Source organism: Galleria mellonella, unplaced genomic scaffold (genome assembly GCF_026898425.1).
Source record: "Galleria mellonella isolate WM207_F2 unplaced genomic scaffold, CSIRO_AGI_GalMel_v1 utg117, whole genome shotgun sequence".
Classification (NCBI taxonomy): domain Eukaryota; kingdom Metazoa; phylum Arthropoda; class Insecta; order Lepidoptera; family Pyralidae; genus Galleria; species Galleria mellonella.
In genome coordinates this window covers 9,629,386-9,647,832 of record NW_026441980.1, presented here as the reverse complement: position 1 = coordinate 9,647,832, position 18,447 = coordinate 9,629,386, and the positions used below count along the sequence as shown (strand labels likewise).

At 30.5% G+C, this 18,447-nt stretch overlaps 2 protein-coding genes across 3 annotated transcripts in view; one reads left to right on the top strand and one right to left on the bottom strand.

The window, feature by feature from the left end:
• Positions 1–17,281, top strand: part of LOC113511598 (uncharacterized) — a 30,199-nt gene extending 12,918 nt beyond the window's left edge. For both annotated transcript variants that reach the window (XM_031913745.2, XM_052895653.1), the window contains exons 3-5: positions 13,289–13,423; positions 14,292–14,685; positions 15,200–17,281. In XM_031913745.2, coding sequence (XP_031769605.1) covers positions 13,289–13,423; positions 14,292–14,685; positions 15,200–15,240 — 570 coding nt within the window. In that variant the 3' untranslated portion in view covers positions 15,241–17,281. The remainder of the gene's footprint in view (positions 1–13,288; positions 13,424–14,291; positions 14,686–15,199) is intronic.
• The window catches only part of LOC113511597 (nuclear migration protein nudC), a 49,271-nt gene that overhangs the window by 24,650 nt on the left and 6,174 nt on the right, over positions 1–18,447 (bottom strand). The gene's annotated exons all lie outside the window — the stretch shown is intronic.

The window sequence follows — 18,447 nt, the reverse complement described above, 5'->3', positions numbered from 1 at the left end:
ATATTAGTGTAAATTTAAAAAGGTCTGTTCAGCTATTGCCCTGACTCATATACGAGGTCTGTCCGGAAAGTTCGTATAAAAGTGTTCTGGAATGCGAGAAAGAGGAGTGGGGAGGCCAGGTAAGCGCAGGACCCCTTCCTTATGTCCCTAACAATGCTTCAGTTCTGGTCTGACCGCCGTGCGGTGCGAACTGGCTTGTCACGCCATCTGTGAAGTTACCTCTTAACGAAACCCCGTCGGCATGGAGCCCGCTTCCGTTGAAGAGCAGCGCGTCGTAATCAAGTTTCTCTCGAAACTCGGCAAGAATGGCCGTGAAAGCAAAGAGTGGAAGACATCCGGGGAACCACGAACAAAAAAATCAAGAAAATCCCGCTCAAATGTCAAGACAATGTTGATTGTTTTTTTCGATGTTCGGGGGATTGTCCATCAAGAATTCGTCCCTCCAGGCCAGACAGTTGATGGAAAATTCTACGTCGATGTGCTCAGACGCCTCAAAGCTCGTGTGGCACGAGTTCGTCCAGAATTGGCGCGAGAGGGGCGTTGGATTCTTCACCACGACAATGCCCCTGCCCACACCTCTCTTGTTGTCCGTGAGTTTTTGAGTAAAAATTCCATTACGGTGACCGAACACCCCCCCTATTCGCCGGATTTGGCCCCGTGTGAATTCTTCTTGTTCCCAAAAACCAAATTGGTACTTCGGGGGCGGCATTTGGGGGACATAAATGAGATAAAAAAAGCTACGACGGGGCAGCTGAGAAACCTACAACCAGAGGACTTTCAAGGAGCCTTCTCACAGTGGAAACGGCGTTGGCACAAGTGCATTATGTCACAGGGGGAGTACTTTGAAGGGGATAAAATTGATTTACCTGAATAATTGTAAAATAAAATTTTTAAAAAACTTTTATACGTACTTTCCGGACAAACCTCGTACTGAGATTGCAAGTTGCATTCGGCCGTCATGAAAACATTGTGTAATGTAGAACAAAATTTCAATAGTAGCAAAATGATAAATCTCATTAAACCGAGACACTGGATTAGAATACATTTGACAAAATATGGTCAAACCAAATGTTACGGTCACCATGGCAACTCTAGGTATAAAAAATGCTTCAAATTGCCCAATCTGGAATTATAGTCGTAGACGTGATGTATTTTATTATCCTTCTATTGAATGCGAATGTTTATAAAAATATTTGGATGTTTAAAAATATTAGAATGAAATTTGTAGTAAGATTTTTAGATTTATTTTCTTTTATATTACATACGTATTATAATATTGTAATAGTTTATGTATGCACAGGTATAAGTTACTTGTTTAATTCATTTATTATAACTATTTATTAAAATGTTTCAAGACGGATATAAATTCTAAACAAACTGCTATATCCTAGAAACCGGCCAATGTAAGGATTTCTCATTATCAAACGGAACTACATTACAAAATTTACGCGTGACGTAATTGAAATTAACCCAGAGTATGGTATAAAAAGGTGTAGCATTCGTAATCAATGAACGGTGGCATGACCTAACTATTGTATACATTTCTGGCAGTTGTAAACTACTCTATTTTTTGTCTCACTATTGCCTCATGGGATTTCCTTTCCTATAGTATGCAGTGTAGGTATTTTTACACCTCCACAAATATTTAAAATAAAATGACGACATCGTGCTAGCAAGTTTGGGATTACGAAATAATTAGTAAACAAAATCTTTTTCGCGCCACTGAATGATGTACACGCGACATATAAAGGTCGTTCGGTTGTCGTTCAACTTTTTCAATTACTCAGTTATTGAGTGATTTCAGAATAGTGACACATTTTACTCATACTACGTCGTTTCATGTAAATCTCATATTAACAACTTAATTTTTAACAACACACTGACCACTAATTAGAAAATATTGGATGTTCCATATTATAACTTAGATTTTTGTGAAAGTCAAACGAACCGGTCTTACACTTAACAAGGACAAAATATATTCGCATTTTAATATTACATGTAGCGTTAGAGAAACCGTTTTCGGCAACATAAAACTTGGATATTACTGTTTTTTTTTTAGGTTATCTTATAAAACTTATTTGACATAGATATCTTCAGCAAATTACCATTTACCGGTGGCGTTATAAGACTACTTTCTGAATCTTAGGAGATTAATCTGTGATATAACTGTGACTACCTACGTGTTGGACAATAATCATAAACGATCTGTCATTTTTCTGCATAAGTGCTGTTATATGAGATGACATAAATGTCCTTTTTCCAATTGACACTGCTCGTAACACGGGACGAGTTTGTTTGACATTCAGTTAACATGATATCCAGGAAGTGGTTTGTTCTGTACCATTTTAAAAGACACCAAGCTGTCAAGGTAATGAGTGAGCTATTGTACGAATTCCGGTAATACGTTCACGACTTAGGTTAGACTAGTATACTCATATGCAAAAATACCTTTAGATATTATTTACAATATAAGAAATACAAAAATGTAACAAGGATTAAGTCGATAATCAAGAATGGAGAAAATAGTGTGCTTGAGTAGATGGCGAGTAAACTTAATTTTTGCTCGTTATATGGCCAAAAACACAGATAAAGCGATAAGTTTATAGAGGCATTGAGAGATGAAATCAAATTAAATATTATATTGTATTTGTGTAAGTCTATCACAGATTATCGAATAAATAAGTAAATACCCTTAAAATTTTATTGTTAAAAGTTTTGTAATTAAGTTTTAATCTTACTATAATATTAAAATATAATAAAATTGTAACAATACAATGTCGATACATGAGAACTATTTAAGTAAAATTAATATGAGTGCCTTAATAAGACTTAAGATTTATTTTAGTACACAGTCTAATAATGGTTTATTTTATTGTTTTCCTATTTTTAAAATCCATGCGTACCACCAAGGCAAGCAGCAGGCAAAAAGTTAATGTAAGAATAATCGAATTGACTTTCGTGTATTTTAGTAGAGCATTTTTTACTAAAATACAGGTAAGTCAAGCTGCTTATTCTTATACTTGACATTCTTGACAAGTCAATTCTACAGAGCAGTTTATAATAATATAAACATAAAAATTTTAATCCCGAGCTGATGACCGTACTCCTCTTTTTGCGTCGGGGTTAAAAATACAATATTTCCAAAATAGGCAGCACCTAAATAATTTTTGTAACAGTAAAGTTAGAACTAAAAAATACACAAAATAATTACAATATTAGGGGTTTGGTCATATAATATAAAGAAACTATTCCGAATCATAAACAGTATCTGTTCAAAAGTATGAATCATCGCAAGTCATTGCTAATTCTGAATCATATTTCATGTTGTACAGGGGCTTAGTTACTAATTTGTTAAAAGTTTGGACTCTATAATAAATCAGACGAAATTGCCGATCTATATTAAAACAACAATCGAAATAGGTATACTATTATTGTGGTATTTTATTTTACTGTAAGCGTAAGATAAGCTTGCAAGTACTCGTGCAAATGCTTATTACATATTTTGACAACACAATTGCGTAAATATTGTAACACCAAGGTTACACTGTTTTTATATAAAATAAAATTAATAATGTATATATGTAAAATTAATAATTTACTTATATAAATATTAAATTCCACTATGTAAACTACTAATAATACTGAGTGGGTGGTAATTCATTCATAATTTACTATAAAAATTATAGAACCGACTTTTAAAAAGATTCACAACAACAATCGTTCTCAATTCAACTGAATTTTGTTGCGCATATTTTACACGATATCTTCCACAACTATAAACTAATATTAACAATTTTAATTCATTGTATTCACTCCGATATTAGTCTCCTAAATATTATCAAGATAAAAGTCAGTTCGTTTCCTAAATTGGCCCGACCAGGAATAACCTGTTACCTCATTTACGCAAAACAACGTGCATACCACTGTGCTACGGAAGATAAAATATATTATATATAAACTTTATGTAAAGAATTCTACATCAAATTTATAAACAGGAAATAATTGATTATTTGTTTTTATTTCATAATCTCAAAACTACTAGATTTATTTTAAAAAATCTTTCACCTATAGAAAGCTACATTGTCAGTGAGTGACATAGGCAATATATTATTATTGAAAATTCTGTCTACCTGGCTGAATCGATAGTTTTATAATATTTTTAGTCACATTTACACATTTTTTTTTCATATTACATAAAATGCATTCATCTTAATTCGCAGGAACATTAATAAAGATTGATGTTTTGTAAAAACTAGAACTCTATAAATGACGACAATGAATGTTTTCTACTTTTACCTCATATTTCAACACAATTACTTTAATTTCACAAAACAAAAAAATCTGTTTCTATGAGATAAAAACGAATTTTCCATGAAGGCTCATACAAAGTCATGAGCATAAATTATTATGATATAATATCATACAGCATTTATTGAAATACTGTGGCATTATATCATAATATATAATCGACAAGCCGGTATTTTGTCTTTAATTACAGAAAACAAAAAATAAGGCACGATCGATCTACGTAATAATGAAGGCATAACAGCAATTTGCAGACGTCAGTACATGATGTCATCACAACATGAATACGAGAAGAATCCGGCTGGGTAACTTCTTTCAGGGTCACTTTTTCTACTAAACATCCTACTCCCAACATAGACATTTATAAGTTAATCGACGACCAACGACGATTAAATTGTTTAAGAAAGACGCAACCATTAATTAAATCTGACCTAATAGATTCCGGAATATCTTTAATGTACCAAAATAAAAAAAGAGATGATTATTACGATAAGAACATACATGAAGTAATAATGTACACATATACATTCTTTTTACACACCATTATCCATATTATTATTATTAATTATAAAATAAGTATCAATTAGAATATAATTAATTAAATGTTATCTCTATTTGGTTAAGTTTACCTAATATTTTTAAGTTTACTTTTAAACATCTTCGTCTTTAACATATATGCATTTCTTAGATGCTGTTTATATGAAACTGCACCACGTTAAGTCTCGAAAATAAATCTAAATATTTTTTAATTTTATAAAATATTAGTATTAGAAGCAAAAATAATAGCCGTCAGAAATTGAGACATATCCTTAAGATATCTGAGTTAAGCGAACTTTTCGAAATGCTAAACTGAAGGTATAGTATTAGTATCCCAAATTATCTATTTTTTTATACCTAACGACATATTACAATATTAAATTGCAGTAGAATTCGAGGTGCTTCTTGTAAAATGTACAGGATCACACAGACGATAGTTAACATATAATGGCTATAATGACGAATTTAAGATTGTGTAAAAAAAACTGACTTCAATTGTGGTAAAAACAACTATTTTGATTTAAAGACTTTGCAAATAAAAAAATCCAAATCGGTTCACAAGTGACGGAGTTATGAGGATGACAAAGATGTAAAAAAAACACACAAAAGAAAATTGAGAAACTTTTTCTTTAGAAATCAGTTAAAAATAACGGATGGCGACAATTGATAGGACTCCTTCCATACGGTAATGAAAACGCACTCGGATGTATGGTTTCGAATTGTATAATTGGTTCTCAGTAAGATTTCTGAATGCAAAATGTTTTCAAAACACTAAATAAATATATATACATCTCCACATAAATATAACTCCTCCACTTGCAATTGTTTTTTAAATAAAATAGATAATCACAAATATCTAAGGTCAGGGGAGATGTATGCAACTGCAGAAATAAAAATATTAAATAGTTTTACGCAAACAAATACGCCATTCTGCCACGGTCACAGGAATATGGTAATTGAAGCGCAATTATTTATTTATGGTAGGTTAATTATTTAAATAGAATGCAAGACCATTATGACGAGCAGCTCTCTCATTGTCAGTAAGTAGTCGGACAGCTTCCATGTTTCCATAGCGATTTGCATTGACACAATTCCCGTTAGCTTCATAAATACAACCAATCGAGTTCAAGGACGAACATAAGCATCATACTAGTGTTTGTGACCAGCGTGAACAATGAGTTATGTTGAGGCGTCCTCATGCAATCGCGTATAAAATATGATAATTGAACGTTCAAAAGCACGTTTTGCTGTCGGAATAACTTCAATAGAAATTATCAGAACCACTAACATGGATTAGAACAGACATTGCAACTAAGCTCAAAGACACTTGTTTGGACTATAGGATTTCAATTCGAATTTCAATTCATATATGATAGTTATGTAGAAAAAATTGTGGACGATAGACAAAAATTACATTATTATATGGGGTATAAATAGTCTTCATCTACATAAATGTCTGGTCATAGAACTAACACACTTGTATTTCCAAGTATGTAAACGACAGATATAGCCGAATAATAAATAACACTGACCCTCTGCACTTTAATAAAAGCACAATTATTCTCATTCACACAATGCAAACGATTTGACAGTGTCTCTGTTAATAAATTATTTGAAATCGATAGTTATCGCAATCATTTACATAGAGTTACAAGAAATCCAATGAGCTGATGAGAGACGTGAAATCAAAAGTATTGAAATGGTGGCCTGTAATCCGTTATCCATTGTGACATTTGCACTGCCGAAAGTATTCCAAGAAGAGCCGCACTGGAGGTATGTTCGCTTTCTCTTCTAAAGGAGAACAGTCTAGTTGCTTGTTAACTGATTATCATAGTATATATGTAGCAAGCATTGTTTGAAATTATGAAAGTTGACTAGAGACGCCTCGAAAGATTTGCGATGCTTAAAGACTTGATATAGTTACGAGTATAACAATGGTACCAATGATTTAAAGATGAAAGGGAAATTAGATTAACTTGCTTATTAATTAGACACAGTAGGTTTATTTAAAACCTACTTAATCCCTTTAATATGGCATTATATAATTTACATTCACACTAAAGTAACATGTAAATTGGTTCTGTTCATCTTTTCAACGAAGCCCATAATACTTACGACCGATATGGTGTCATATAATTTTGGGCTTACGAGTGCACTCTAATGAGTTCCGTGATTATTATAAACCGTTATAGACACGCAGTTCATGCACTGACTGTTGATTCGTAAAGATTACCGCTCTTGCGTAACTAGACCGTCTCGTTGAACAGTACATGTTTCACAACTATGCACCTGTTATTACCTATGGCGATAACTGGCCGTTACACTTAATTTCTGTCTCCAATATGAATTTGGGACACGTATTTCTGGTTTATATATGAATAAATTATTAATAGGTGCATTCGTTATTCTACTTCAAACACTAGTTACATAAATCCTAAGGAGTGCCACCTTCCTAGAGTCATGCCACTTGTGGTCCGAAGAAGTGGAAATAGTGAATGGCCCCAAAAGGGCACAAGGCCATACCATTTAATAAATATGAAATCTACGCGCATTGTATACTCTGTTGGAGGATGCTATCGTCTCGGGAATACAAAAAGCAGCGATAAACCAAGAGCATTTTAACTGATGAGAGCCCATAACTAACCTTTCCACGCTATCTCTCATGAATGGGTATAGGCCCATAAAAAAATATCACCATATAAATAAAATGAAGACAGTAACCATAAACAAAGGTTACTCTTCTCATCAAAGATAACAAGATTCCTCTAAGTAATTTTTATTTAAACTCCATATTCTTACATGAATGAATATATTTTAAATAATTTTAATGAATCACTGTGTACGTACTTACTTTGTTATATTTATTTTTTCATTTTCTGTGTCAATGGACGCATTGTTCGAAGGTAAAACTGCACTTATCACAAATACATTATCAAGAATGAGGCATAACTATTTTATTAATTTCAACAAAGTAAACACATGTGTTAACGCACGTGCTCGTTACTATGTGGGTAGTAAATAATAGGTTTGTTTCCTACTACTACGTATAATAAAACTGTGATTAACTGTACAAACAATTATGACAAACTGTACATTAATTTTTCGCAAAAAATAATTAGTGAGCTATAATGCAAAGATAATCTAGCAATAAATTAATATATAAAAAAAAATATAAAGTAATTAGATTATAATTTTTTTATTGAATCCAATATAAAAACTAGTCTTTATTTTAATAGAATTAATCGAGCTAGTTATGGGATAGTTTGAAACTACGTGACTTCATAACAATATTATACAATGGATGGACGACTTTATGGACGCGTAGAACAACTGTGTTCTGCTTGTTTTAGATCATTGAATTTCATTCAAAATATCTATTTTGTTGGTAGCATATAGAGAGACTAGAATTATATTGGTTAGTCTAACATAATAAAAAGAATAATTACTACTAATATTCTTATTGTTTTCACTAATTAATTTAAGATATTACATGATCGAAGTTGCGTCCTTAAGGAGTTTATGATAAAATTATAGTTTTTAACTTTATTATTAGGTTCACAGGTGATTTTCAAACATGTTACCCGACCACGTGCTAATAGCAATTAAATACTGAATCATGTGGGCACACATCCGTGCCATGTAGTTAACACGTGCCCTTAGAAGATCTTTATGCGAAATGAATATATACAGATGAATAATAATATAGAGATAAATTTTATTACATTGTTCTATAATGTTGTTTATAATGTAAGAAGACCTAAAATACCGTCACAGTGTGAAAAAAATATTAATAACTATTTTTTTCACATTAATTAAAAATATTAATAAAACTTAAAATTTTTTTCATCTCTATTTTAAAGAATTTACTCACACACACACACACACACACACACACATATATATTAATTAAAAATATTAATAATTTTATATTTAAATCTGATAGTTCTTTGTTTTTGTTATTTATATGCTGTGACTATCAAAAACCAGATATATAAATCGATTACCTGTAGTTCTCATTGTAATTTCAAAATATACTTTCTTAGTAGATGGTCAAGTCATCAAAGGAACCAATTCCTAAAATTTTAGATCTATCGGATTAAGTATAAGCTGTCGATAGAACATTTATATAAAAATCTTGTTATAAATAAATTGATTCTGGTCTTTGTTTCCGATGGGTCAAATATGTAATCAGTTTTAAATAAAGTTTTTATGACTATGGATTTTTGGTTACAAATTATTAAAATCCGTTTTTAAACGTTAAAACTGATACATCCTTATTAATTACAAAATTACGAATTTCAATTAAAGAATATTATTTTAATATTTATAGCAAGAAACAAATGTTTTAATAATCAAACTAAAAATTTTCCTTTTACATGTTCATCTAATTGTTGGATAGTTTTTAAAACACAGAGTATCATCCCCAATGTAATTTTAGTTCTAAAATTTAATAGAGTATCATCCTCAATGTAATTTTAATTCTAAAATTTAATAGAGTATCATCCCCAATGTAATTTTAGTTCTAAAATTTAATATGATTGTGCGTCACTATATAAGACTAATAATTATGTAGTATGATAATAATAATTTATTATTCTACATACTTATTATTCAACATTATCATATCAGCCTTTAACTGTCCATGTCTGAACTTAAGTCTCCCCCTTGGGGGGTTTCGGCAGTAGCTGCTACGCTTGGCAGGCGGATTGGCAACCGCAGTTTGCCAATCCGCCTGCCAAGCGAACATGTCCAAAGAACTTTGGACATGTTTTAAAAGGGATGCTGCTGTCCATCCCTCGCCCTCCCTTAGATGCCTCTTACGTCACCCACAAGCCACAGCCTTGAGTTTACCCCATAATAGTAGAATTAATAAAACATTATAAACATAACTTTTACCACGCAAAGTACAAAAACGGATAATTTCAGATTGCTAAATAATTGGCAATACTGTGAACTGTCATTTCTACATCGTTACAACAATAAAACTCGAATATTTCGACCGAATTCCCACTAGATTTATCTGATCTACTTTTAAAAACAATTTCATTGCAGACAGTTCCCACACAAGGTGCAAAAATGTATTCTATCTAGTGGATAGTGTATATAACTTTTAAATAATTTGAAGTAGAAATATTTAAAATTTTCATAATTCCATTTCCGTGGATATTTAAATGAGATTCATCTCTATTTTAAAGAATTTACTCACACACACACACACACATACACATATATATATATATATATATATATATATATATATATATATATATATATATATATATATATATATATATATATATATATATATATATATATATATATATATATATATATATATATATATATATATATGGCTTTATCTTTTCTAAAATCCACATAAATATTAATATAATTTAAATTTACCTCAATTAGGTATATTTATATTTTATCTGACGGACACAACATTTCATTCGCAAGAGAACAAAAAATTAAACAAACCGACATGACCTTGCATTAGCTATAAAAGAAATGCATTATGATACAACCTAAACTGTCTATCCATCATGTTATCAAAATAACAAAGAGGACCATGAAGCCAAGAGCTAAGTTCTATTGCGTCAGAGGCCGGCGAAACAAGACCGCAAATAAAGAGAACACGAACCTTGAACACCGTATCTGACAAAATCAATCGGACTCCAAACAAAACTTGACCTAAAAATGTAATTGATGAAACAAATCTCTGGTGCTCCCAACTTAAATCGCAGAATCAAATTAAAAATAAAATATAAGACATATATTAGTATTTTTATTACATTTTTTAATATATGTTCAATAAATAAATAATATACTCTCATGCTTATAAAATTTAAGGCCCCTCAGAATTCTGTGACTATTATTATTTGACATGTAATAATTTAAAACAAAAAATTACTTTACATATTAATTACAAATCAATTAAAAATTTAATGTATCCAGTACTACAATATATTATATCGAACATCAGTACAGAAAAAAAAAACGGTAAAAAAAACTTAACCTTCTCGTGTCTTTGTTAATAAATAACACAGTTACATATGATATGCACATATAGACATTTTGTTCCTAATAACAGAAAATTCAGTAATAAGTTGTACATAGTTATATAAATATTAAACAAAATGAAAGAAGTCTGATCGTATCATGACACTAATCCGTAAAGAAGCAATAGGGAACAGTGCATGATATCCGCATATATACAACTTTACACTTGCGCAATGACAAACATTATTCAACGTCGTTTTTGTGCGAAAATCAATAACAATAGCTTTGTTTATTGCGCATATATACAGACAAACGAAGTACTACTTAGCGGGTACAAAAAATAATCCTTTCTCTGGCTGTATAAATCTATTAAAGTAATGACAATATATAATTGTTTGGCAATGTTATTGATATTGTAGTTGCATTGACTACAAATTGTTCTGATAGATTAATTATTGTCAAGCAAAAAATGCTGTAGCTAATGAAGTGTTTTGGAAGTATTTTTAGTATCCTTATATATTAAATACAATAAAATATAGTGAATGAAATTATATGACATTGACAGAGTTAGTCTGAAGCTGACATAGAAAATGTAATATTATCAATAATTTCACACAGACAAAATCAATGTAACTTTATTTGACAAATGAAAACTATTTGCCCTCGTTATACTTTTAGGTAATATTCTATTTCTCTCTCCCTCTTTTATCATAGCTATATTTCATAGAGAAAAAAAAAATTACAAAACGTAAAGTATCGACCGAACACTTGGTGCAATAATCAATTTATATTTCATTCAAGTCCTCAGACCATTACATACATACATACAAGGTGATTTACCACCAAGTAATAATATAATCAAAGCGGATTATCCTTTACAGGAAAAACAAATGATCATTTAATGCAAAAGAAAATTATTGTTGTATTTTCCATAAATGTAAAAATATATTCAATTGAACGACATAGATGTGATGTATTGTCGTTTCACCACTGCAAATCTAGAAGTAAACGGCCTATATTAATAACTACAAAGTATCGATCACTAATAACTATATTTAGAGCCACCTTAGATTTAGTACAATCTAGGCAAATAATTTACCAGACTCAATCAGATTAAAGTAAAGAAAGATATATTTTAATAGTAATGTTAAACAAGGAAGCAGGGACGTATTAAATAGAAGAACACCAAAATGAGAATTTGGGCACCTTTTAATGAGGACATCTTTGAACACTGTGAATATTGTTATTACTAATTACTGGCCGAAGCGGATCGAAACCACAAACAGTATAATGTATATATATTCAATGATCCTATGTAACAATGTCGCAATTTAACCTTAAGTATGGTCAAACGAGATAGCTAATTTTGTATGTAAATACAGATGAACTTGAATATTTACTCACAATTTATACTAGAAAACCTGCAAAGTAAATAACAGCATTTATATCTGAGAGGACAACAAGTAATCGAATAGAATAATATAATTTATAATAATAAGACAAATATAAAATGTTGTAAAACAGTATGAATGTGATTGTTTTAAATGTGAATTGAATGTCATTATATATCAGTATGCTAATTTTAAAAGAAAATAACACGTAACAATAGTTTACTGGAAGAAATTCTTTTAAGAGATAAGCCCGCCTGTATTCATTTTTATTATAGCCCTAATATCTATATTAAAAGTGAACGTACAAAAGCACATAAAGAACAATAGTTTACATTTATAGGTGTATTTTATAAAGTGTAGACTCCTTGAAAACATCATTAACTACGGATAACTATATTTTTATATAACTTACAATGAACAAAATAGTATTAACTAACAGCACGGACATCACACATTATACCAAGCCGCCCATGGCACCTCTCATACATTGCCACTCTTTAGAAATTAAGCTGCCAATGATTACATTGACCTTATCCTTTATACCGAAACGCAATGTATGCGCAATGTCGGCATCTATCTAATACGTAACGGGGACACCTTAATGAATCATACGACACTCTATCAATACTTAAATCAACAGAATCTATATTACTACAATAAATCATTTTTAGAATCGGACAAATTATTGCCAAAACCGGTATAAAATCCATTTAAACTTGTTTACAATTAGCTCCAAGCGAACAAAAGACAAAAGAACTTAGTACATGATACTAAATTCAACTATAAATTTTATACTACTGGGTATAGTAGGTAAATTAATTGACGACATATCCGATGAAGAGAAGATAGTCTACAGAAATGAACAACAAAATAAATATCTCAACTTACCTACCGTGCCAACCATGGTCACACCTCATGCATTGCTATTTATATACCTGCTGCCCTTTTATTCTAGTCTGATCTTAAACCTTAGAAAATATAGAGGAAAATATTTATTATATATAAGCAATCTCCAATAATAATTTATACTTAAATAAGATGACTATTTGTTTCAGATCTCAACAAATGAGTGGCATATACCGCGACCATCCTTATCTGGTAGCAGTGCAACTGGGAGTAGTATAAGCGACTCACGATCCCGCGGAGGTTCTGCATCCAGCCAAGGCTCGTCAAGCAATCACAGTACACATGTCAGTCGTTTATTTAAACAAATCGCTACAAACATCATTATAAGTAATTTTATCTTTTTTGTGCAACAAAAACTTAGCTCCGCCTCGCCGTCAAGCTTTTTAGTTCCTTGATCGACTTGGTTATCTTAACAAAAACACTTTTTTGCATTCTTGAACTAGAATTAGATGTTTCTGTTAATGACAGGGTCAACAAACGAACTGATATTGCCATGTCCGATTTTAAATCCTGTTTGATTTTTTTTTTCTTATTACTTGAATATGAGTAGTGAATGACGAGTTTATTGCACCTTTTAATTACACATGAAATTTTGTTGATACATAGTGTTAAAATTCTTATAGATTATATTAGTTTTTTTTAAGTATTGGTTGAGCCAACAAATCGTGTATGTATTCAGTGTTTGCGAACATGTAGCGTACAATTGTATACATGAGTAACAAAGTAAGAACTTATATAATTCTATCCGTCTGTCAGTTTTTTTGGAAAATAATTAATTTCGAATCGATTTTAATATTTGTTTATGCATTCCCTATTGAACCCTCTTTACAGACCTATTACTACTTCCATATATAGTCATATCATTACCACAGCCCATCTTTTAAACCAAAATACAACCTTTTAAGCACAGTTCTACACAAGAGTTTAATAATATTCCGAAGCTTTGTACTTGATTGACTATTGGATTATAAAATAAATAGTTCAAAGTATCTTTATACAATGTAAAAAATATGACGTGTAAAATATCCGTATTACATAGGTTTAAACGTTAATGAATTTGACCTCCTTAAAATATTATTGGCAGTGTTTCCCAGTTTGGCGTGTACTACTTGCTAACAAAATGTTTCATAGTCTGGTATGTATAATTTGCAGAGCGTATCATCCGGCTCGTTCCTGCTAAACGCTGCATATTTAGCGCGGATGCAAGGGAATTCTATTCAAGAAGAATATGGATGCTATAATTCAAAGCTAAATAACTATATATGCAAAACGGATCGCTCCCCAGCCGTCGTAACTATTCCAGAAGAACGAGACCAGGCGGATTCGTTTTGGACAGGCGTTAAGAGGGGATCGGCGAATGGACAGGATGCTACATCGGTAGCGAGTTCTACGCACTTTACAGTGGTGAATGGATTCACAAAGCAACGACCCGGCAAAGAGCCAAAGTCTTGCTGCTGTGATCACTCCCACCAAATAACCGTTCTTGTGATATCCATGACGATTTTATTCTCTGCGTGCATTCTAGCGGCCATATGCTTTGTTGAAAGTAAGTGCAAGCTAGCCTTCATCGACATATCAATACTATTCGTAATAAACGAAACCTTTTTTAGCCTAGACAATGAATTCCAAATGTTTATTGGATAAGTACGTATGTTCGAATCTTTTTCGTCCAGTCTAAACGGTTTAGTTATTATGAATAAACGCAAGTATTGTCTAGATTTGTCTATGTTCAATAAAGATATGTCTTATATTATTAAATATAAGATACCTTTAAAGTAACAAAAATATAAGAAAATTATTTTGTAACTAACACATAAAATAGTCAGATACTTTATGCATTAAATACAATAACTTCCATAATAGGAAAATAATCAAAATTTTTCCGTGTATATAATTTTCTATGTATGAAAGGCATACATCCGGTGATAATCTATTTTCATAATTTAATCATAGTATTTAGTAACTTAATCATGAAAATTACCACTTATTACAGGTACTATATGACTGAAACATTCATTGTTTTAAACTGAGTTATATATTTAATTTTTTTTTTGTTTCAGTGCGAATGCGTAAGGAGACCGGAATCTACAAATATTCTTAATTCAAAGAATATTGGAAAATAAACAAGCACTAAAAGTATTAATTAATTATATTCATTAAAATATTATAAAGTGCGTTGAAAACATATTATCATTGTAGTAGTAATATAGTAAATATACTTTAATGAATGTGTGTGTGGTACCCATTTACGATTAAACTAGATCAATTTTTATTTGTAAATTACTATTATCTAGTTTTCCAAACATTATATTAAATAAATATCAGACCATTCATCATGTGAAAAATACAAACTAAAAAATTATTATTAAAATAAATCTGTATTTTTTTCCGATAATGTTTAAAAACTACATCTAATTATTTTCTATTAAATTGATGTCACTATGCCTACTTATTTAATTTAAAAAAAAAAGTTTTACGTAGGTAGTGTATTTGTGTCGTGCTATTAAAATAAATAATCCGCGCACAATTTTTTTTCTATAATGGGCGAATTAGTGCAATAAACCCAATTTAATCTATTATTGTGAAAAAAAACAATAAGTAGGTATTTTACAATTATATAAATGTGTTTAGTTAAGTATTTAAATATTTATTTATTGTATTTTTTGTGTTTGCAATTAAATTGTAGCGCATCTTCTATATGTAAATTATAAAATTAGCTATGTAGAAATTTAGTTCGGTATTAAATATACAACTTCAAATTGCATATTTAATCCCGAAGTGATACCTTGTATTCATCTGAATAAGTATCATCATTATATCAGCCATTAACTGTCCACTGCTTTATAAGAAGCAGTCCCGTGCCACCTGCATCAATCGACCCTATGTAATGTACTTAAGGTCGGCGCTCCACCTAGTGGGTCGTCCTATACTGCCTTTTACAGCTGCCTGTACAGGCTCTCCACTTAAGTGCCTTTCTTTCCTATCGTTGTCCGTTTTTCGAACCACATGACCAACCTATCGCTGATTTAGTTCGTTTATCCTTTAGATTGTCGGTCACTTTAACTCTGCTATGAGTATCCTCATATCAAATTCTATCACTGAATATGTATAATATATGAAAAATATTAAAATAATATCCAAAATATACCATCTATGTTCACGCCAAGCCCTTTATGTGGTAAACAAAAAGAAATGAGTATCAATGGTCTCTTAACTCTTGACTACATTTTTAGTATGTGCATAGTCTGTCTGATTTATGACCGGTTAGTTTAATTCTCCGCTATACCTTTCGCATTGTAAATCTGTTTCGTCACTCTTTCAAATGGAATTCTTTTCATATACCAGAATTAATATAACATTTCTTTTTACTTTTATACTAAACATTTTCAAACCGATTTAAAATTAAACCCATCTTACGATTTTTATCGCAGTACTTATAATCTTCTTCTTTTTACGAATATAATAAAATTAGCAAAAAATATGAAGGTATCATAAATAAGAGGAAACATGAGAAATTGATCATGTGTCATGTGTATCTTACATGATATTAAATCCGTTGTCTAAGACTTTTATATAGATAATTAGTACTTGGCGAATTTAAGTCTTAAACTAATCTATTATGTCTACATTAAAATAGACAAAATAGTCAATATTTTAATGTAGGTCACCTTCTAAAATTCCCAATAATTTGAAACTATTTAGTATGTAAGTAGTAAAACAAATATTCCAATGTTGAATACCTTTGGATAAAATGTAATTAAACATATTATAGTCTATAATTGTATATCCAAAAGAAATATAAAATAATATTAATTAATTATTATTGGTAATAAAATTTTAAATTGGTGAAAAAGATTGCACATTTTTGTCTATAACATGAAAATTTGCAATTTTCACAATAAATAAATATTAAATGATCCATTACTAGCAACCCAATTAAACATAGTGTGGTACAGCAATGCTGGCAGCATTGTTATACTTACACCCTAATGGATCATGCATAGAGAATATGTCATAGATTAAGATTATTTATATTTTAATTACAGTGAATGGAATTGAATGATTCTAGTAATGTGTAACAAAGTATGTTTGTTAAGAAAGAACTGTGATAAATTATATAAATAAAGTACATGTAACACTTACTTTTGTTTTTAAATATCCTGTACCTATAACATTACAGGTAAGTATTTATATTGTTTGACGATATAAAAAGCTAAATGCTCAGCTATTTTACAATATAGTCAAACATTAGTGATCATATTGTAAAATAGTTTTCCACCATTTGAGGCGCTAATATCGTTTTATTTCTGTGATGTATCATGAAGGCGATTCTGATAAAAAGCTAATAATAATAATGTGCTAATTAAAGATAAAAGTGAAATTATAAATCGTTAAGACACAAAACTACTGAATTATACAAAAGTTACTCAAATGTCATAGAAACCCTACATTAATAATATGATCAAACATAGATTAATGTATAAAGTTGACGGTTTCAGCTGGACATATCATGAAACACAAGCATTTCATAAAATTACTATACAATATAATAAATAAAATTATGAAGTTATGAATTCCAAGATTTGCCCACGACAAGTATAAAAGTTAGTCTATTAGTTATCATAAAATAACAGGAGCTGCTTAGTTGCAGTCTAAATGGTGCTGAGATGTATATAGGGCTATTTACATGAATTATAGAAGATTGCGATGCGTACATGTAATCAGTAGATTGAGGATTACCCTAAATCTTTAATATTTGTAAATAATAAGTATTTAGGTACCACACAGTCTCACCTCACTCAAAAATGAATAGTGAGAGTCTTGAAGTATGCAAAATAGGTAGGTAATTATATCTCTTATAGGGCCAAAAATAACTCACTCATATTTACTATACCATTAGTATAAGGCTTATTTTGGTCACTTGTACGATATCAATGTCATATGGTCGGTGCAATTGACCAATAAATCGTTAAAGTCAACTATAACAACAATTTACAATCAAAGTTGTCAGTTTACGAATGACCGCAGTTCTGTAAATGGCTAAGAGGACAAATAATAATAATTTAAGTTTCGTCAGAAATGGAGCTTACAAATATTTAACTACAACAAGTAGGGTCAAGTTATATAAAACAGTTTGGAAGTAATGTGTGGATAACAAATATTGAATTTTTTTCATGCAGCTTGTAATGGCTAACAAATTGTCAGTCTTATTGAAAGTGAAAACAGTCATTTCTATAAATGCCTATGCACGTAAAGCAAAATGGTCTTCACAGATCTAATATAAAGTGTATTGATTGTAAGATGCCAA